The following is a 23540-nucleotide window of genomic DNA, read 5'->3' as shown; positions in this document are numbered from 1 at the left end:
ATAATTGATCAATATGTTGAAAACTCCCAAAACCCCATGGAGAATCCACACAAGTGGGACTCAACGCTCCTGACGTGCGAGGAGGTTACAAACCTACCCGCTTCACACCCAAAGATCAAGCAGAAAAGTCGGGAATTTCTACGTGACATCAGGAAAACCGCGGGAGGAATCACCACAGAAAACCTAAAAACTAAACCCTTTTCAAAACCCCTTGCTAAGTCCAAAAGTTCACCTCACTTATTAATAATTCATGAGAAGAACATTGGACTGGGGGGACTTGAAGAGGTAGGTCCCAGCAGAGCCCAGTTGGACCCGCAAGACTCACCTTGAAAAGGGACGTCTGCGCAATGACCAATTGCTCCAGCAGGACCCACCATGCTCAAAGAACCTTACGCGCAGTACGCAAGCTGTACCCGCAGGGAAAGCCTCCCAATGGTGAAGTACCCCGCCTGTTCCCGCAGCTGCGGATACAAGCCATCAGGGAAGGCTACCCGCACTAACAGCAAGGCTACACGCACAAGGCATTAGCTACTTCAGTAGTCACATGAAGGAATGAGCAAGGCGGGAATACTCCCGCCTAAATGAGCCAGTCTGTATGCTTCTGGAAGGTCTTTCGTACTATACCTACTAAGGTATGGGCAGAACGGACGATTTGACCAGAACAGCCCATGAACCAATCACAGGGTGACAGCTCACCGACAACAGTACGAGGAGGAGCACCCTCTAGTACTGTTTGTCACTATTAGCCGCTGCCTACTCACCAACCCTTACAATGGGACGTGCGCAGCCAACAGTTGGTGGAACAGTGCGTAGCCGGCAGCAAAGGAACAGTGTACAGCCGACCTTGTTACTGTTGGCCGTAACCTATCCACCAACCAGCATGGCCTGTGCGTAGTCCACTGTTGGTAGAACAGGAATACTATTCAGCCGGCTGTACCTTCTAGGAAACCTACCTTCGGCTATAAATACTCCAACACCTTGGAATGGTAAGGACATCATCTGAGATCTCAATCTTATCTAGCAATCTCTTAATATACACTTATATTCAGAGCAATCTAGTCTGATTCTCACGCCAGAGGGTGGTCACAAGGAGGAACCCCCCCCCTTCTTAGTGACGAGCTTACGGTGTCTGTTTTGCAGGTCCCCTGAAGAACAACCTTCTCTGCTAGACCTCATCCTCGTGGGAAACATTACTTAACCCCCAGATTATCTATAATCGGCTCAGGGTTCACTTAGTGTTTCTTCAGTTTCCATGTTTGAGAGAAAAATTGTTAAAGAGGGTAGCAAATGTTACATGGTAATTAGTGGTAGGACCATAACTGTTAATCGTCAACTATGTACTAACTAGATTTTATCCTAACTAGATTTTTCCCACGTTTTACAAGGGTTGTTTTATATTATTTATTTTAATATTTATATATGTATATTTGAATTTTAAATTTATTTATTGTAAGAAAGTTAATAATTAATGTACTTGAGATTTGATGATAAAACGGTTTCACAAATAAATGATATGTTATAACTTGGTTTAAAAGCTATCTGGGTTTGGTGATACTCATTACCTGTTTATTTTCTTTATTATAAATTTTTTTGTTAATTATAAATAATATCCTTTTTAAATAAAATAGGATATTAATTTTTAGTATATCCCTGTTTTATAGGACTTTCATATTAAATATTTGATGAGATTAACTTTTAATATATTGAGATTTATAACCCGTTTAAGAGCTATCTGGGTTTGGTGAGACCTTTACCCGTGAATTCGGGTTAAATGCGTGAGAAACCTTCATTTACAAATAAAGCAATCTGATAGCTTGAGAGAATGATTGTTTTACATTTTTCGTTTTTTAATATTTATTTTTTTATTTTAATTTTTTTTATTGCAAGAAAGTTAATAATATACTTAGGGTTTGATGATAAAAGGGTTTCATAAATAAATGATATGCTATAACCCGTTTAAAAGCTATCTGGATTTGGTGACTCATGACCCGCTTATATTTTTTTACTATAAAACTGTTTGTTAATTATAAATAATATCTTTTTCTTTTGAAGTTGGATATTAAATTTAGTATATCCCTATTTTATAGGATTTTTATATCAAATAATTGGTAAGATTAATTTTTAATTTAATGAGATTTTATAACCCGTTTAAGAGCTATCTAGTTTTGGTAAGACACATACCAATGAATTTGGGTTAAATCAATGAGAGACCTCCATTTAAAAACCAAACAATCTGGTGGCTTCCACCAAAGGAGGGAGCGACCACATCGCGACACATAGGATTTTAAGGTTTTCGTTTATAAATATTATAGATAAGTGTAAAGAGTTAATCATGTATGGACTAGAATGTTAACTAGTAATTGGTAGGGATTCAATTACAACAGAAATAGTTACTGGTTATTAGTTGTTAGTTGGCATTACTAATTTTGTTAATGAGAATGAGAACTTAGTTTGATCATGAATTACCTTCTTCTACTATTAAGATTCTCTTAATTCATTCTCGAGCGCTAACTAACATGAACTTTTGGTCATATGTCGACCTTGTACATCCACTGCGGTGGCTGAGCGTGTGAGTAGGAAGGTTTTCTATTGAGGAGACAATATTGGTAACCTTTAGTATATGTTATCATATAAACATTTGTTTTTATTTGAATAAATCATTGTTTCAACTGCACGATTAAAATGATGGATACATACCCTGCATCGATCAATCCAACACGAGTGTAATAAAAAATGCTAAAGTATTTTAATCATTAAATAAAGAGATTATAAAATTATGTAGAGCTTTAAATCAACCAAAATATAATCTTGTTGATTTTCCTCATTTGTATCTTTTTTGGGGTTGTGGGCACATTTACCAAGTTCAGAGAGTAAAAGCTTGTACTCTACTTCTTTGGAACAACTACCATGGTCTTTTCCTAATTTGATTGATTTGCAGATGGAAAACAATTATAATTGGGGGGTTAAATGCATTGTTCCTTCCAATGAGTTAGTACAACTGCAAAAGCTAAAAATGATTCGACTATACAGTTGTTATTATGTAGAAAAGGTGTTTGATGAACCACAAACTGTTGTTATAATCCCTAATCCAAGAGAAGTGGAGTTAAAGAGTCTGAATCAACTCAAGTATATATGGAAGAGAAGTCATCATGTTTTGAAATTTCCAAACCTAACAAAACTTACAATCGATGACTGTGAAAGTTTAAAACATGTATTTACTAGTTCCATGGCTGATAGTTTACAACAACTTCAACGCCTACATATACACGATTGCTCTAAAATAGAGGTAATTGTCAAGGAGGAGGAGGAAGAGGAGGAGAAAGAAAAGGAGGAGGAGGAGGATGATGAAGATGATGACGACGATGATAAGTCAAAATTTGAAGGAGATGTAAAGGTGAAAGAGATTGTGTTACCTCGTCTTAAATACTTGACACTTCAGAAACTTAAGTTTCAAGGGATTTTGCCTAGGAAAAGATGATTTTTCATTCCCATCATTACATACCTTGAAAATCGCAATATGTTCAGAACTAATTGTTTTCAACAAGGGGCATGTGGATACTCCAACTCTAAACATAATAGATAAAACTTTTGGAAGGTGCTACATAAAGTAAGACCTTAACTCGTTCATACAAACCAAAAAAGAAGAGGTAAGTACACGTTCCTTCACGCTTTAATCATTTTCTAAAATTCGTTTCAAATGTTCTTTTTCAAAATGCCTGGCTGATGTAGGGATTTCAATTCTAGAAGATGGAATGCTGTTTAGTGAAAATTTGAAGCTGAAGATTGAAGTAGAAGTCATGGTTTAATAAAAATCAATTATTCGGTGATAATCACCTATACTGGTACGTGCAAGTAAGGTTGTCTCCACAAGGATTCAATAGAAAATGCTATTTTACAATTAGTAATTTATCAAGCTAAAGTGGACAATCAATGCCAAACTATACTTTGAAAGTTGTTTGCTTGTTAAAATAATTTTGAAAACAAATAACTTTTGATTATAAAGCAGTTGTAGAAAGAAACAATCGCCACATGTCCCCCCTTATGCAAATAATCACTTCAACTAATATATCCTTAGATAGATCACTAGTAAAGGGAAAAAAAAGGCCATTTAAAACGGTTATTTAAGGTTTTTGAAAGGATCTAGAAAACTGTTGTATATGCAGCATTGTAAAAGATGAAGTCTGATATTTAAAACGGCTCAACAATCAGTGTGTTACATCTAAACGACATTTGACACTTAACGGTGGTGCTAAAAGTTTACAACGGGCCTCTAACCGGTGTATAATTTGTAAATTACAATGTTAAAAAACCGTTGTGTAGTAACTAAACGCAATGGAACTGCCATTTCTGCAAAACCGGTGTTATAACTTTAACAATGGGCTACATCTGGTGTAAGTAACCCTTTGCAATGGGCATAAACCCGATGTTTATAATTATTTACAACCTAATGCAATGGGCTGAAAACTGAAGGTTATAATTATTTACACAATGGGTCGTGAACAGTTTGTTTTTAGTAAAGTAAATACAACGGGCTTAGTATATACAATATATATATATATATATATATATATAAAGGGTTGGGATCCAGTGAAAACTCCTCCTAAAAAGAAAACTTAAAAACTCTTAAAAAACTATTTTTAACTTTTTTTTAAAATTTTTTTTTTGAAATTTCTTTTTTTTTCCATTATTCTTATATGATGTTATTGGTTCAAAAAAAATTGTCGGTAACCTCGTCGGTATAGTTTGCATATGTAATAGTGTGTATTGCATATATGCAAAAGTGTTTGTATGCATAGAATACAACACTATTGCACATGTTTGATACACACTATTGTATATATGGAATATATAAGACTAATACACACATCGAATACACATTAATACGTATGTGTAATACAACATTAACACACATGTGCATCATATCGACTTTTATTTTATTATCATTTTTTTTCCATATATATATAAAATACTTATCCACCAATGTACATTTCAATATGAATATTCCAGTTACATACAAACCTAATACAATCATATAATATACATCAAATATAAAGTAGCTATAAGTAATATTCAATTGATGAAAGGGAAAGGGCTTTAAGTTCATCACCTATAATAGATAATAAGATAAAGTTATAATAAATTCATAAATATTAATAAAAAAAAATATGACACTATATCAGATTTCGTAGTGTTTCATATAATAGCTACATTGCATGTCCCCTCACCAAAATCTGCTTGATAATAGATAATGAGATAAAGTTATAACAAATTTGCTTTAAGTTCATCACTTATAATAGATAATTAGATAAATTTATAATAATTCATAAACTATAAATTAATAAAAAATTATATATAATATTTATCGAATTTCGTAGTGTTTCACATAGTAGCTACATTGCTTCTCCCCTCATCAAAATCCATCTGTTGAAAAAGAATAATATTTTCTAGATCGACTAAACATAATTTAAAAAAAAAAGCATGTATAGTAATGAGTGCATGTAGCTTATAGAAACTTGTAGAGATGTTTCATTATAATTTAAAACTTGTATATAAAAAAAATAATTATATTTATAAACAAACAAAGTATCTAGTAATCTAGTGTACAATTGTACATACTTCAAACTCTTTGGATGTAACTCTTGTCTTCAAATTATTCCATATTGAAACTAGTTAGTCTTCTACATAATCAAATCTTTAAATCATTAGGTGCTTAAAGGATTACTATCAATAAAGTAAAACAAAATAATTAACATACATACATATATATATATGACTTAAAATTATTCTTATACCTTAATTAATGATGTTAATCTCATACTGCTGGGCCAAAAGATTAAATAAGAATATTTAATTAGACGCACATATACACAAGCAAAGTTAATTTAGAGCATATTTGAAACATGATCATCAAGACATTAACCTTGCATCATGATTATTATCCATAAAACATTCGAAAAACACATACCGCTTAGGGTTTGAAGAAAGGGTGTCTGCGGGTTGGAAGTAAGTAAGAAGATGATTGTGATTGTAAAAATGAATTCAAAATGGTTTTCGTGAAAATAAAAAAATTATGGTGGGGAATTGATAAATTTTGGTGCTGTGAAGAGATTAGAACACAGGCACAAAATTTAACCGGTGCATATGATATAAATTATAAACAACGGTTTAGCTCTCTAAACCGGTGTAAATTTTTAAAAAGATTTATAAAATAATACACAACGGTTTCCTAAATTTTTACCGCACTTTATTATCATTGTATTCTTTTACATTTTATTTTTTTATATGATATGAATTAAGTTTTAATCGATCCTTTTCATTATTTCCATTGTTACCAATTTTTTTATTTACTATCTTTTTAAAATGTTTGTACGTATGATACTGAACCAAATTCATACTAACGAAAAAACAACAATGTTTCATTGATAAAAAAAGTAAAATACATTCATATTCAACTTCATCCATCGCTTCCGATTTATAACTAGTAAGATTAACCTCTCCTTCATCTTCATCAGCAGCAGTAGCAAAAGCTTCATCCTCCTCATCTTCATCCTCATCCTCACCAAGAGCAGCAGCCAATTCTCTCATCAAACTCACCACCTCGAGTCCTTAACATCATTTGTAGGGTTGACCAATTCAAGCATGTTAAGTTATTTCGAATCGGTCTTATGAAGAAAGCAATATTATCAGGATGGTAGAATTTGAATGAGTCATCAGATCTACTCACAATAACCTTCCCCGTATCCTCATTCCATTCCAACATTGTGATCGCGGCCGAATTCTCTTCAACTTCAACTTCATGATGATGATGACCATCATCATCATCATCATTAATGATGATGACGAAATCAGGGAACCGGTGACAAATCAGTTGCATAAGCTCATCAGAGACTCTGAATGTGCTATTACGAGTCACCCCGTAGGTGTACATCTACCTCAACACACTCTTCGAGCACATTGTCATTACCTGCCCAGGGTTCTTGCATATTCTCTTTCTTCTGCTGGTAAATTTGATAACAAATTCACCATGTGAATGTTTCCGGTATATAAGTTGTAGATTTATTATAACAGAGAGAATTTTAATTGAAGAAAATTGAGAAAATTTTGCAAATATGCAAATATTTATCGACTAAATGTGATCATTTAAAATAGTTAATCTTCATTTCATATTCTACCAAAATTAAATGCAATTTTATCAATCCATGCAATTGATTAGACGTGATCGTTCAAATTAGCGCGCGTATACAAAAGAATTAATTTAATTGGCAAGATGTTCATTTATGATAAAGCTGGTGACAATGTAAACCAGTGTTATTTAGAAATAATGAATTGGTGTAAAAGCTAGACTTAACAATGGTATTTTCAAAACTGGTCTAAATTATTCATAAAAATAATGAAAATTTCATAATAATCATTATATATTAGTTCAAATGTTGTTATTTTAATATAAAATTTTTAAAAATTGACATTATACAACCGTGTTGTCAAAAACGGTGTAAATTATTTATATAAGTAATCTAAATTTTATATTATAAAATTTGATTCAATAATTTTTTTTTCTTTTTATTTTTCATTTGCATAAAAAATTTAGTTCTCAAATAACTTTCAATCTATAGCATAACTTATCAAAAATTGAACCAAACAGTATATAAACTATTACACAAATTATACCACAAAAAATCAAACCAATATTATTCAATAAAGAATAATGCAAAAATTATTTTAGCATTACAAAGGTGACATATCAAACTACACAAAATTTATCGATGTGAGTCACATGGCCTGCCCTCTTGATCTTGTTGAGCACGTCCAATGCAAACCACATCGAGCAACTCGAGATCAAGAAATGGTGGTCTTGGAACATAAAGATCTCAATAGGTATTCCAAGACCACCAATTCCATTGTTGTAGTATGCTACCATCGCAGCACCGCCTGCTTCTAAATTGCCGTCTGTAATTTAACTTTTCCAAGATCACCAATCCCAACTTTTAACTTGTCTTAGAAAAGCGTATGGTGGTTTTGGAAGAGGAAGTAGTAGGATATTATACATAATTTATGAGATACACATGTATATCTTAATTTGAAGTCAAGTGTGGTAAAAATATGCAAATCTGCTTTATTTATAGCCAAGAGTTAACAAGGTTTCAACTACCACATTTAATTTTTAATTAAATGTAGGGAGATAGAAGATGACCCATCTGACTCATTTAAAGTATATATCACATCTTACAAATTAATGTATGTATGTATGTATGTATGTATGAATGCATGAATGCATGCACGCATGCATTCATGCTTGTATGTATGTATGTACGCACGTATGTATGTATGTTAGTGTGTGTCTATATGTATGTATGTATGCATGCATGCATGTATGCATGTATGTATGTCTTTATGTATGTATGTATGTATGTTTGTATGTATGTATGCAAGTATGTATGCGTGTAGGTATGTATGTATGTATTTATTTATTTATTTATATATGTATGTATGCATGCATGTATGTATGTATATATGAATTTATGTATGTGTGTATGTATGTTTTATGTATGTATGAATGTATGTATGCGTGTATGAGTGTATACTAATAATAGTTTGTAAATAAACTAGTTAATATACCGGTGTAATTGGTGATAAGAAAGAATGGTTACCCCCGTCAATTGGTTACATTTAGAACGGTCTTATGGGCCGTTTAACAAATATACAACGGGCTTTTGTGAATAACCGTTGTAAATTCGCTACATTTCCCTCGTTTTGTGAAACTGAAGCGCCAGTTCATCTACAATAAATGCTTTATCCAACTTCACAAACTTCTCATCGTTGTTTCACACAAATAGAAACCCTAGCGCCCCTACTTCAAGACGATTGCTTACGACGGCTCTCGACATACTTTTCCGTCAACTCGTTAATTGCGAATGAGAGAATTTGAAGACTTCAAAAATATGATTAAGTTGATGCTACTAAGTCGTATCGCCTACGTCCTAAACGATCAAGTCGATGTTTAATGACGATGGATACAACAATTTTACGATTTTGCTTTTATTGAAACCTAGACAGTAAGTGGGCATTTAGAACAAGAAATTCATGGTGTGGTAAATAGGTCAGAAATCATTGTCGGTTAAGCGGAAATTGGTGCTGCTCTACGAATAAATGATGCTCAAGCCAGATAGTTCTTATCTCAAGATGACACGCGCCAGACTTTTTACGAGATGGGGTATATTGAAACATTTTCCCATAACAAGGTGAACAAAAAGCACCTCTATAAAGAATGGCAATTTTTATACACAACTTTGTTTGTGTTTTCATACAAGGTTAGTGAATTGGAGTTTGTGCGACAAGAAGTGCAACAAATAGTTCAAGCTATTGTGAAACAACCCCAAAACTACTCCAATCATCTGCTATGAGATATGTGTGGCAACATTGAACATGAACGAGGGATATTTTTATATCCCTGATTCATCATGAGAATCATGTCGTCAAATGTACCATGGACAGAATTGCCGGAATGTTAAGAAATAATTGAAATGATTAATCGATCATGGTTTCTGCCAAGTACTCTTCCTATTAAACCTACCTTATGTTTAGATACACAATCCTCCATCACTCTACTTGAACTGTTAGAAGATTTGGACTAATATTATTTGTCTACTCTATATCTTTTTTACTTGTAAATGTTCTACCTTTATTAATATTATTATCAGTTACAATTATGCCAATTTTTTATAATATTTACACGCGCTTTTAGATAATTTTTAGTGATTGTTAAAATATAAATGAACAAAAAATATTAGATATGATACTCGTGAGACCAGTTGAATAAAGTGAAACACAAAAAATGTTCAATGTGTTTAATTATTTTATTATTTGTTCATATACAACATAATAATTCAACATAAATAAACAATATTGCCAACACTAACAAATTAGTTCAATAGCCCAAAGGATTTAGTACAATAAGAATTTCTAAACAATAAATTTCTTTATAATTTCATGCGGGTATGTGTCTACATGATTTCACCAATGCATATTTGCATTCATCCATGACACCAATGATAAGATCAACGATCTATTTTCGATGAACAATCTGCATTATATAGTATTATTTACATGACGATATATGTGAATCTCTAACTTTGAATAACCCTTAGTTATAGCGTTATCAACACTCTTACACCAATGCATACCTTAGTTGGATATAATTCTCCAACATTAAATAACATTTAGAGATCTCGGGTACGCATTTATAAACACGATTTCACCGATATATCCCGTTTGGCATTTCAAATGCATGTCACCCGGTCTTCAGTCTTAGAGGGGGTTGGGCTAAGATTACGCTTAAACAATTTCAAAAGCTTTGCCAAATAGCCCCTAAAGTCAAACCTTCGGACACCATTGAAAGTATTAAACTCCAGATTTACTAGAGATCCAGGAGAACTTGACAGGTTAACATATTGGATCTACTAATCCAATATGTATAGGCTTCCATTTCTTATTGCAAGGAATTGATCTAAAAATCGAAAAACACAAGAGGCCGTTCAAAAGGTATTATATTTCCGAGACACCAACTCCAACAAAACTTCAAGAACCTATATTAATGTGGCTTTGGAATATGACGTAGCATAATATTATACATAATTTGGTGAATGGAGGATTTTGATGGAAGAAATTATTGGAGAATTTTGAAAGTGACAGAAGAGTATGTTTGCAAGTTGAAAATTGCAAAGTGATCGATCTTTTATTTATTGGTATGATTTTGTTATGGTGGCACCTAACTCATTTAATCAATATTAATTCTTATTAGTTGGCAGATGGACCACTTACCTTATTAAAATCCATTTATTATAAATGTGTTTCTCTTCTAATTTTAAATCACACATCTGTTTTAACTTAAAAATGCGCAATTATTTTAAACTTATAAAAGAGTTTACATTATAACCGGTATAAAATTACGTAATTTTTATTAAAAAAAAGGAAGTGTTTAGTATATTGAACGGTTTAGTATTATAAGCATTGTTATATGAAAATGGTTTAAGTTTTTGGAGCGGGTTGTAGGACCCTATTTTGTTTATTTAGTCTTTTGTATTATTTCATGTTTATCACGATGTATTTAATGTAGCTTTTGTCTGTTGTAAAAACATTTGGGCCCAAGGTCATGTATGTTGAGCCCATTGGGCCGGTTATAATAGAAATAGGCATGGCATGGCTTCACCTATAAAAAGTGAAGCACACATGCTACAACAACTTTTGCCAAATAATCTCATCCTATCCATCTACCAACTCTCTTTACCCTTCCTTTCTTCTTACAGTAATAACAAAGCACCTCCAAGATCCGAGATCTCGGTTGCTTACTAGTGATTTCCGCTAACTAGTATGTGAGATTGATTCAACAGCTTGTTGTTAGATCTGGTGTCGGGACCTACAATTGGTATCAGAGCTTTTGGCTCTACTAGTTGTAGTTATTCGGTCACAACCTTGAATTTTGGTCTTGTTTAAGTGTTTGAGAAGTGTGTGGTTGCGTTTTGTTGTGTGTCGAAGTGTTGTGAGCAAGTTTCGGGCTTACAAGTGGTGGTGCAAGCTTGAAATTGGTTAAAAAAAGGTGTGTTCAAGGGTTTGGTATTGCTCTTCGGGTTTAAGAAGTGTTTGATGATTCAAAAGTGGAAAAAATGGTACTCGTGTGAAGATTCGTGCTAAAAGTGAAGGTTGCACTTTCTGAAAAGATTAATCGAATCAAATTGGAAATTTCAATCGAATCGAATTTCTACAAAGTCCAGTCGAATCGAATTTATAACCGAATCGAATATCATTTGAGTCGAATCTATTCGATTCATTCAAACTTGATTCGATTCGTTCAAACTCAATTCGATTCGCTTATACATAGAACTGTTGAACATAAGCTATTATAAGATTGTCTGAGTTGTATTTTGATTCGCAAGATGTCGACTGATTCTAAGACGTTAAAGACATAATTAATGTTTGAAAATGAAGCTTGTACCACCAACAAGCCCCCAAAGCAGCTTAACTGGGAAAACAACTTTGAAGAATTCAAGTGGAGGTTCAAGAACTATCTAAGAATCAATGACTTTGCTCTTCTTAGATCAATTGAAATCGTTCCTCACCACCCCACCACTAAAACTACTGATGGAAAAGTTGATAAACTTGTTTCAGCTTATGATGGCAATGACAAAAAGATGTTACTTGATGACTAAAAAGCTTATGGTACCCTAAGTTTTTTCCTTTATCTTGAAATCTCTCAAACGTTAAGAGAGCACACTACTGCCAAAGTACTCTGGGATGCATTGGTTGATAAGTTTGAAGGGAACCTGGAGATGAGAAACAGTAAAAGGCAATGTTAAAGGGTGAATTAATACATTAAATCATATCTAAGGAGAAACTGTTGGAACTCTCATTAATAGATTTGAGACCTTGGTTACCAAGATGAGAAGTGTTGGGATCATTTATAACTAGTCAGAAATCAATGATAAACTATTAAATTCCTTGCCCTACACTTGGAACAATAGTGTTATCACTATCAAAAGAACAACAAATTTGGACAAGACATCTTTGTCTGACTTGCCCTCCACAATAAGATCATTTGAAATGGACGACAAGCTCAGATTAAGTAACCATATCAGTTCACTCAATCATGCAGGAATCTCTACATGGTCAGGGATCAGCATAGACTTCCCCAGTCAAGCTTATCCGACAGTTCATCCGGTCAATGGAGTAAAAGTGTTTTCTGCTCAACCTGCACAGAACACTGCATTCAAGACAACTACAAGTCAGCTAGCATCATCCATTTCAAACTCATTTCAAGAAGCAGTAAACAAAGCCGTTGCACAACATCCCAAGGCTCATATGATTAACAAGTCTGCTAGTACCACTCCTAAAGTTAATGACTTTCATATTGCACTATTTTATGTGTTCATGGCAAGCCATGAGAAGTTATTGCAAGAAAAACTCCTACCTCCATCATTCCAACAAAGAGACATTCCCGAAATTAACAAGAAGGATCTCAAGAAGAGAAATCAAGTACCAAATGGCCATAGTTGTTCATCGCGCATCAAACTTCGTGAAAAAATATTGGAAAACAGTTTCAAAGTCTCTGATGGGTAAGGGATTGGGTTTGACAAAGACAAGTTTCGATGTTACAACTGTAATGAAATAAGGCACTTTGCAAGGGAGTACAAAACCCAAACAAGCCTGCGAATGACATCAGATCACGAAAGTTCTGATAATGAAGACGGGAAAACGAGTGACAAAAGGAAAATGGATCAAAACAGCTCTTCAGATCAAAGAATTCCCAGAATCAGTCAAAGTAACTCAACAAAAGGAAACTCCGGCTCAAGCTCAAGTTTAAGGGCCCTGATCACACAGTGTGCTGCAACAATAGAGCTAGATTAGGATGATGATCAATTCTGTGAGCGGTTAAACCCACTGAAACTTTGCTAGGATGGCCTTTGTGAATGGAGATCAAACTTCTTCAAGTTCTGCTTCAGGAGGAAACCAAGCCACCTCTAACATTCCCGAGGTACACAAACTCTTTTCTCAAGCTTGTGTTGATAAGTGGAGAGTTATAGAACTCATAATGCCGCATTGATATGAAAATTTAAGCATTAAAAGTCAGAATAATGAATACAAAAAGGCTAAAAAGGTATTCACTACTAGAATTAAAACTAATAGCAACAACATGGCAAAATTGCATCAAAAATTGTTTCAGTCTAATAAGCTATTTGAGATTCATGAAAGACAAATAATTGAATTAAATCATAAAATTGAAGAACTAGAATTAGATCTTGCCTAAAGAAAAATAATCTTGAATAGGTTTGAAATCGCGTCTAATAAGCTAAATGGCATTATTGTAGCACATATGAGGTAAAACAAAAGACGGGATTAGGCTATGATTATATTGCAGTTCCTCCACCTTTCAATGAAAACTACACTAGCTTACCTAACTTTAATTTCAATACCCTACCAGAGGATGAAATGGTCTATGAAGTTGGTCATGTACCAAAACCAAAGATATTTGTTCCTCCCATCTCCAAAAATGTTGATCCTATCCCTATATCAGTTAGTTCTAATAGTGATTTATCTTGTTCAGTAGGTTGTGCAGAAGATAATGGGTGTGTGGAAAGGAACATGAGTTGTGGAAAGAAAAGCATTTTAAATTCACCTTTTGATTCCAATGTGGATCTAAAACATTCATATGTCAACTCTATCTGTAATAATAATACATTTGGATCCATGAAAAATACATTGGCATCATCTTCGAATGATAATGTAATTTGTGAGAGTGCTGATGAAAGCTCTTCTCAAAATGTTTTAAATGAAAAAAATGGCTTTGTTTAAGATATTGATTGCGAAACTGTTTATGATGAAATCTTTGTTGAAAATGATGTTGATAAAAACATACTTAGTAAGGTGAACATAACTAGCTGTCATCAACAAGTTGTAAAGTTGAGTATAAGTCAAATAGAAGAAATGTCTTTAAAAATGAAAAGTACTTCGAGTAAATATATTTCACCAAAGAAAAACTCATTTTCTCAAACAACTAATCATTTAAAGAATCCTCTATAACTTCTGTGATAACAACAACTATAGTCCTCATCAACAAGGTTATGCTGATTCATTTTACACAAATGCTTTTGATGATAAAGGTTACAAATCGGATGGTTTTTCTAGTTATGTTTCTTTCCGGGCATCACCTTTTCAACCACATCAAAGGAACTATCATAAAATAAAATGCCAAAATCTATTAAGTTAATTATTTCAATAAAGTGCACACAATATCCAAACATGAAAAATATTCCAAACAAATAAAAATAATCCCAAACAAAACTTGAACATAAATTGTCTTCATTAATCCCAAAGGTCTTTTCTAAATGTTCATCACTTCATGCTTCAAGTTAAACGAAAACCTTCATATGCGTAGAAAATAAATAGAGTTTGTCAACACAAGGTTGAGTGAGATTATCACTAGTGTTTGCATTATATAATAATATAAATAATAAATAAGCAAAACATAATAAATGTGGTAATAAAATCAAACCATGAGCAAATAATGAGTCATTAGACCATTGCCATGCAAGCGGGCATTGGTCAATGTGACATTCGTATGATCATACTATAAATGAGAATATGATGAACCTCTTCGAATGTGGTAAATAAACACGTAAGCATGTAACAAGTATATATGATCAATCACACACAATTACACGTTTGCTAATTGATATATATATATATATATATATATATATAATACAAAATATGGATCAGTACGCATACGTCCCCAAAACTTATGAAAATTCAGTAAAATAGGGGAGTGATAAAACTCACCTTAATTCGTAGGTAAGCGAGCAAAAACGAGAATGAATTAAGAGAAAATAAGCAAATCGTCCATTAACGCGTCAAATGAGATAACCCAACTAAACCTAAAACTTTGAGATAAGAAAATATGACTAAAACTGAACTTGATTCTGCTAGAATCATTCCAAACAGATGACTAGAACTCCGGCTATGATAAATTAAATGTTTAAGCGAGTCGGTACTGACCAGAATCTGAACAGCGAGTCGGAAGTCGGGTTTTAGTCAGTAACCTTAAAATCTTGTTATGAAAATAAAAGCCTTTTGGACCAAAAGCCGGTTTTGACCAGAAGTATGAGAAAACGAGTAGTCAAAATTATTGACTATTTTGCCCTTAAACGGGTTTGACTCAAATTGACCCGTCAATACCCCGCAATCTTAGAAATTGATTATGGGTTATTGACAAGTGAGTATTATAGAACAATTGATCAGTTAGCAACTTACCCGGATAACGCTTGAGTTAGCGAGAAGTCAATGTCAAAGGCTAAACAAATGTCAAAGTCAAACTGCAGCTTTTAATCTCCAAGTAAACGAGCATAACCGAACGAGATATCATCGGGTAAGGGTAGGTGACGGCTGGAAATGTTAGGATTCAGTAAACTCTAGGGTTTGGAGTTATGATATGTTTATTTAGGTGTTATATAAACTTGTTGGATAAGAAACGAATCGGTTTTGGTTAACAAATCACGCATTAATGATGAAATCGAGTCATATAATCATTGATATATTGATCAAATTACTGAATATGAACCTAGACACTATCCATACTAAATACAATAACTTGTTGCTCAATTTTCGTGATTTAGGGTTGATTTAAGAGATTTAACATTAAAAGAAGATCAAAAACTAATTTGGTTGGTCTGATGGATCTTCACGTCGTGCCAAGTTTATGCGTCCCCTCCTTTGCGCCGTGCGAAGGAAGGGTTTCCACCAGACTTCCATTTTTGGTAGTTTTAGTCCCTGTAGTTCCAAAAATGCATTTTTATGCCATTTTAGGCGAGTTTAAGGATTTCTATGGGCTAATTGGCACAAATGAAAGTTAAGGAATTATAAACTAAGATAAACAAAGTTGATTTACTAAAAACTGGATGATTTAGATAAGAAAGATCTGAATACATTCCCGAATAGGGTAAACAAATACGAATACAGAAAAACCGAAATGTTACAGTATCCCCTACTTTTTGGAATTTCGTCCTGAAATTAGAGATTAACTGTAGCAAATAGATGAGGATACTTCTCTTTCATTAGATCTTCACGTTCCCAAGTAAAATCGGCTCCTTTCTTCGATTCCCAACTAACTTTAACCAACGGTATACGAATTCGTTTAGTGACTTTATCCTTGTGGTCCATAATCTCAATGGGTCTCTCCACAAAATGGATGGTCTCATCAATACAAACTTCATCAAGAGGTATTTGGAAATTACCCTCGGCAAGGCACTTCTTCAAACTAGAAACATGAAACACCGGGTGAACGTTTGAGAGTTCAACAGGAAGTTTGAGCTTATAAGCAACAAGACCAACACGATCAAGAATTTTCAAAAGGACCAACAAAATGAGGAGATAACGTTCCTTGCTTCCCAAATCTAACCACTCCTTTCCATGAAGATACCTTCAGAAGAACACGATCACCAACATTGAATTCAAGAGGTTTCCTTCGCTTATCCGCATCACTTCTGACGAATACGATCAGTCGTTTCTTATATTAACTCAGGACCAGTAACTTTAGATTCTCCAACCTCATTCCAACAAATCAGCGAATGACATTTGCGGCCATAAAGAGCTTCGAAAGGTGCCATACCAATGCTAGAGTGAAAGATATTGTTATACGAAAACTCAATGAGTGGTAGATGAATATCCCAATTGCCCCCAAAATCGAGGACACGTGAGCGAAGCATATCTTCTAGAGTTTGAATCATGCACTCAGAATGACCATCTGTTTATGGATGATAGGGAGTACTGAGATTCAAACGAGTTACTAAGGCTGATTGAAGAGATTTCCAAAAACGAAAAGTAAAATGACCATCTGTATCGGAGATAATGGTTAAAGGAGTTCCATGATGCGAAACAATCTTCTCAACATAAACGCGTGCCAATTGATAAATAGAATAAGTTTCCTTGATGGGAATGAAATGAGCGGATTTCGTCAAACGATCGATGATTACCCAAATACTATCATGTTGCTTTTGGGTAGAAAGAAGCATAGTAATAAAGTCCATAGCAATATCTTCCCACTTCCATACGGGAACAGAAGGTTGTTCGAGCAAACCAAAAGGTCGATGATGCTCGGCTTTGACTTTCGAACATGTGAGACATTTTGAAACATAAAGAGCGATGTCTTTCTTCATTCCGGGCCACCAAAAGATGGAACGAAGGTCAGCATACATTTTATCCTCACCGGGATGAACAGAATATCGTGATTTATGAGCTTAGTCCATAATGAATGTGTGAAGATTATCGTGATCGAAAATCCACAAACGATTAAGAAAATATAGCAAACCATTGGGCATAGTTTCCAATTGTGATTCCGCACCACACGAAATCTCGTCATACATATTGCCTTCGGTGACGGATTCGTGTTGCGTGTTAAGAATACGCTCTTCGAAATCATTTTGAACAAGAACATAAGTAAGCAGGAAAGATTTGACTTGTCTCTTATGACTAAGAGCGTCGGCCACGACATTCGCTTTATCAGGATAGTAGCGAATTTCACAATCATAGTCGCTAAGCAACTTGGCCCAACGATGTTATCTCATGTTAGGTTCCTTTTGATCAAAGATGTGTTGGAGACTCTTATGGTCGGTAAACACTACGCATTTGGTACTATAGAGATAGTGCCTCCAAATTTTCAAGGCGAATACAACAGCACCAAGCTCGAGATCATGCGTCGTATAATTCTTTTCATGAACCTTGAGTTGCCTTGAAGCGTATGCGATAACCTTGACTCGTTGCATGAGAACACAACCTAGTCCTTGGTTAGAAGCGTAACAAAAAACGATGAAATATTCCTTACCTTTGGGGGAGAGCAAAAATAGGAGCATTTCAAAGCATGTCCTTAAGGGTTTGGAAAGCTTCTTCTTGCTTTGACCCCCACTCATAAGGTATGTGCTGGAGCGGTGAGGGGCAACACAATCTTCGAGAAATTACGAATGAAACGACGGTAATATCCTGCCAAACCAAGAAAAGAATTAACTTCGGTGGGAGAAGTCGGTGTTTTCCAATTCTTGGCGGCTTCAATCCTTGCGGGATCAACATGGATACCTTTGTCATTAATAATATGGCCCAAAAATTGAACTTCTTTAAGCCGGAACTCACACTTCAAAAACCTGGCATATAGTTGTTCCTTCAGTAGGAGGTCAAGGATAGCATGCAAGTGCTCTTTGTGATCATTTTCGGATTTGGAATAGATCAATATGTCATCAATGAAAGAATTACGAATTTGTCCAAGTAGGTATTACACACATGGTTCATAAGGTCCATGAAAAGCGTAGGTGCAATGGTTAGCCCAAAAGGCATAACATAAAACTCGTAATGCCCATAACGAGTACGGAATGCGGTCTTGGGGATGTCATCTTCATTAATGTGAAGTTGATGATAACCCGAACGGAGATCGATATTCCAGAAGCATGCGACTCTTTGAAGTTGATCGAAAGATCATCAATGCGAGGAAGCGGGTAATGGTTCTTAACGGTGAGTTTGCTAAGTTTTCGATAATCGATATATATGCGAAACGAACCGTCCTTCTTCTTCAAAAATAGAACAGGTGCGCCCCTAGGAGACGAACTCGGGCGAATAAAACCCTTGTCCGAGAGTTCTGGAAATTAACTCGAAAGCTCTTGCATTTCGGACGGTGCAAGACGATAGGGTGCTTTGGCAAAAGGATTTGCTCCAGGTACGAGGTCAATACGAAACTCAACTTGATGAGTAGGAGGAAGTCCAACAACGTCATCAGGAAAGACTTCGTGAAAACCACGAACAATCGTGATATCTTGAACCTTCTTCTTATCCTTATCCTTCTCCACCACGAGTGCTATGAAAGAAACATACTTCTTACGTAAATAACGTTGAGCTTGGAAATACGACATGAGATTAAGCTTAGAAGCAGGCTTACTACCGAAAACCTTAAGAATACGACCATCTTTGAGAGGTATACAAAGAAATTTCTTGAAACAAACCACCTCGACATGATTAAGAGTTAGCCAATCCATCCCAACTATGACATCCAAACTACCCATTTGCAAAAGAATAATATTGATATGGAACTTGACCTTATTAAGAGTTATGACACAATCCCGAATAACTGATTCAATAGTAATAGAATTCCCATTCGCTACTTCTATTGTAAAAGTCTTAGACAACCTATCCCGAGGCTTATCAATAATATACGCAAAATCTAACAAGATAAAACTCTTATCGGCACCAGTATTAAACAACACCGAAGCAGAATGATTGTTAATAGAGAACGCACCATTCCCCGCATTGTTAGAACTATGAGTTTGATTCACCTTCATCATGAAGGCACGACCATTCGAACCTTGAGGGGTTTGAGTAGCTTGGTTGGTTGGAGGGGCATGGATAGCAGGGGCTTGCAGAGTTGCATGAGGAGCAGCCATGAGTTGAGGAACTTATGGCGCATAAGTGTGAGGTGCAAAACTTTATGGGATCGGAGGTTAGTAGGTTTGAACTTGATATGCTTGGCTAGTGTAGAAAGGTGCAGGCACGACTTGGGCTTGGTGAGCATAGTAAGGTGTAGGCATAACTTGGGCTTGATGGGCATCGGTTAGGAGAGGGCACATATTGCGAAGATGACTAGGATCTCTACAATTGTAGAAAGCAGTGGTATTAGGAACACCGGGTGAAGGGTAGTAGCAGGTCTTGGAGCAGGCGGAGCAGACCGTTGTGGAACTGCTTGTGCATTAGGCGGTGCACGACAAACGTTGGCAAGATGACCATAGCGATTACATTGAGTGCAAAGACGGCAAGGGGATTGAGTCGGATGGTGGCGGTTACATATGAAGCATAATCGGTGGGGTCCAGTATAAGCCCTCTTGTTTGGAGCGTTTTGGTTTTGGTTTTGTGGTGGGTGATAGGTTTGGTCAACAACATAGTTTTGGTGGTTGGTTTTTCGCTTATGGTTGTTGTTGTTATTGTTGTTCTTGTGGTAACGGTGGGAGTTGTTATTTTGGGCAGGCTTGGGTTCAACTTTGGCATCAGTGGAGGATTCAGCTTTGGTTTTCTTGGTAGCAGGTTTGGAATCCTTTCGAGATAAGGTTCTATCTCGAACATGATCATCAGTCAATGAAGTAGCAAGGGCTATGGCATCCTCAATCAAGAGAGGGTCTCCACTGACCACATCATCATGAAAAATCGTGGGCAGTCCCGGATATACTTATGGATTCCACGAGACATAAGGGTCACCAAGTGGGGTACCAACAGGCTAAGCTCCTTAAAACGGTTCGAGTAGGTTGAGTTGTCACCACCAATCTGTTTAAGCTCCCAAAACTCCGTCTCGAGTTGCAGTTCATGCTCGGGACAATACTCGACTTCATAGCATCCTTGAGTTCCTCCCAAGGCGTAGTCGTAGCAACCTCAACGCCTTGGAGAGCCTTAAAAGAGTTCCACCATGTGAGAGCTCGTTCCTCGAAGACGCTCGAGGCGAACCTAGTCTGCTTGTCGCCCGGACACTCACAGTGGATGGAAATATTCTCCATCCTTTCAAACTACCGGAGGAGTTTAGTGCCATTCTCCTTGCCAAGATACGAGGGTGGTTTGGCACTAGTAAAATTCTTGTAGTTGTAGTTGCTCGGGGCAGCTAAAGTAGAGGATCCATTGGAGTTGATGCTCTGCAGCTGGGTCACAATGTAGGAAATAGCAGCCACAAATTCTCTCGTGATTCTAGCAGCCAAACGGCGATCATGAGCAACCGATGGATGGCGATTGTTACGACGATGAAGTAAGGAAGACATTCTATAGGGACCAAAAATGAAAATTTATGAGATGATGGGTAAGTTGTGTAATGAGTCAATGTCAGGAAATGAGGAAAAGTAACAAATTTGTGCTAGTGAACTGTCATGACTTGTCGCGATTTAAAATAATGTGAATGATTTTGAGGATATTAAATAAATAAACTGTGTTTATTTAAAATTTTACAATAAAATGTTATTGGGTCGGGCTTTCCATTGTAGCTTGAGAACCCAAATTAAATAACGAAGCATATCAAATGAGCTGGCCTCTCATGAGCATTCCATGACATTGGTCTAATTAAATAACGAGTAACAAGCAATTGAGTTTGGGGGGGGGGGGGTGTTTGTTTACCAATTTATGGAACCATTCATATGTACCCATCTGAATCGCATAGACATAAGAGTGTTTGGTTATTTTAAAAAACGCATCTGAATGGAAAATAAAACCTCTTATTCGGTTAGTATGTTTTTGAAGCTGAATGAAAAAAAGGAACAACATAACCTAATATACCCTCATCTGCCATTTCTCCTACCTCACCTTTTTGTGCCGTTCCTTCCCTCCCAGAGCCCCAATCGAGCGACCCTTCTAACAGATCTGCAACCTAATCGATCCCTACGCAGGTAATTTTTTCTCTCCAAGGTGCTATATCTCTTCATCTGATATGTTAATTTCACTTTATGACCCATATTTCTTAGATTTGGAATACCATTAAAGATGTGATAAACTTTTATTTATGTTATAGTCATATATTGAATTATTAGCGTAACAAACTCATGAAATACATGTTTAGTTTCGCATAATCTATTGGTTATATAACTTCAAACAACTTTAAATTATCAAATTTGTTCTAAATTGTATCATTTTATTGGTATAACTTTCAATTAGGGTGTTAACGGTATTGGGTCACACCGAAAATGTCTCGTTATCTCAAACAGGTCGGAACAAATCCGAACTATAAAGTAGTCGAATCGTTTAGATAGCTATAATAATATACGAGAACCAAACCATTTACGTAGCTAAAACTAGAAAAAAGAACCGAACTGGTTAGGTAGCTAAAACAAAAACAGAACCTTTTATGGCTTGGCGGGTTTGTATTTCCTTATCTAATTTATTTTGAAAATGGCCCATGTTAGCCCGAACCATATCATTAACGTTTCTAAATGAGCCGTTTTCGCCCGATCCAAATCATTAATACATATAATACATATATGTATTTGCAAATCGTTAATAATACATATGTACAAACTATAATACATATAATATATAGATCCAAATCGTTAATAATACAAACTATAACAAGATATTTGCAGCAAAATAAACTGATCAAAAAGAAAAACCTGCTGAAATTAATAGTACAAATATACATGCTATAAATGATATATGTTTGTCGGTTTGTAGTTTATAAATGGGTGTCAACGTGTCAACACGTATCTTTAAGCACGAAATCAAGTAATAAATTTTATAGAGTTAATATTAAAAATATGTTTACATATATATAATTAAAGTGGTTTTATACTGTTTTTGGACAATTATAATCTGTCCAAACAAAACAGTATAGAAAATGCATGTTGCGGCCCATTTAAAGTGTCGGTGCGCATTCATAAAACGTTTAGACGCACGCATATCTCTTAAACTGACCATAAACCTTTTATAATAGTTTTTATTTTTCATCATTTTAACATAAAAATAATCTGTGAAAACTGTCCAGGCCCATTTGGGTAGCAAAAACTCGTTTTCGCACTTTTAAACGCGTTAAATGTGTTGTTAAACGTAAGCTTTTGCAACTATTTAGGCTATCACATATTGTTAATGAAATGGGTACACCCTATATTTTTATATGTTGGCTATCACATTAACATGTGGAACCATTTCAGTATGACTTTGTGCTGCCTCTGACACAACAGCACGATTCGGGCTCAACCAACTCATGTTGAGTCTTGTCCGTAAACAGCCCTAGTTGTGACGCTAAGAATGGTAGTGTGTCGATGATAAATGGTCGATGGTGGCAGTGGACTGTTGTTCAATGTAAAGTTAAAACTAATTTTGACTCATTTATATGATTTAAGTGACCATTCTAAGATAAAATAAAATAAAATAAAAACTTTCAAAAATACAACCAATTTATTGAGAGATTCCACCAATGAATGTAATGTAATGTAAAGGTAAAGTAAATGTAATGAATTGTAAGTATATGTCCTAACACCATCTGGTTCACACATATA

The 23540-nt window shown here is 35.1% G+C and overlaps 2 protein-coding genes across 2 annotated transcripts; both read right to left on the bottom strand.

Annotated features, from left to right (window-relative positions):
* Nucleotides 1-16557: 16557 nt before the first annotated feature.
* LOC143625557 (uncharacterized) lies at nt 16558-17153 on the bottom strand. Its single transcript, XM_077095861.1, has 2 exons — nt 17065-17153; nt 16558-16966 (listed from the first exon to the last, which is right to left on the bottom strand). Exons 1-2 carry the CDS (start codon nt 17151-17153, stop codon nt 16558-16560), a joined length of 498 nt encoding a protein of 165 aa, XP_076951976.1.
* A 2022-nt stretch (nt 17154-19175) lies between these two features.
* Nucleotides 19176-19967, bottom strand: LOC143625556 (uncharacterized). Its single transcript, XM_077095860.1, has one exon. It carries the CDS (start codon nt 19965-19967, stop codon nt 19176-19178), a length of 792 nt encoding a protein of 263 aa, XP_076951975.1.
* Between the last annotated feature and the right edge of the window lie 3573 nt (nt 19968-23540).

This window comes from Bidens hawaiensis, unplaced genomic scaffold (genome assembly GCF_021521415.1).
Source record: "Bidens hawaiensis isolate Kalapana, Puna unplaced genomic scaffold, B.hawaiensis_p1.1 tig00004109_1, whole genome shotgun sequence".
Taxonomy (NCBI): Eukaryota; Viridiplantae; Streptophyta; class Magnoliopsida; order Asterales; family Asteraceae; genus Bidens; species Bidens hawaiensis.
The sequence above is the reverse complement of the archived record's forward strand: the minus strand, read 5'-3'. Positions and strand labels throughout refer to the sequence as shown.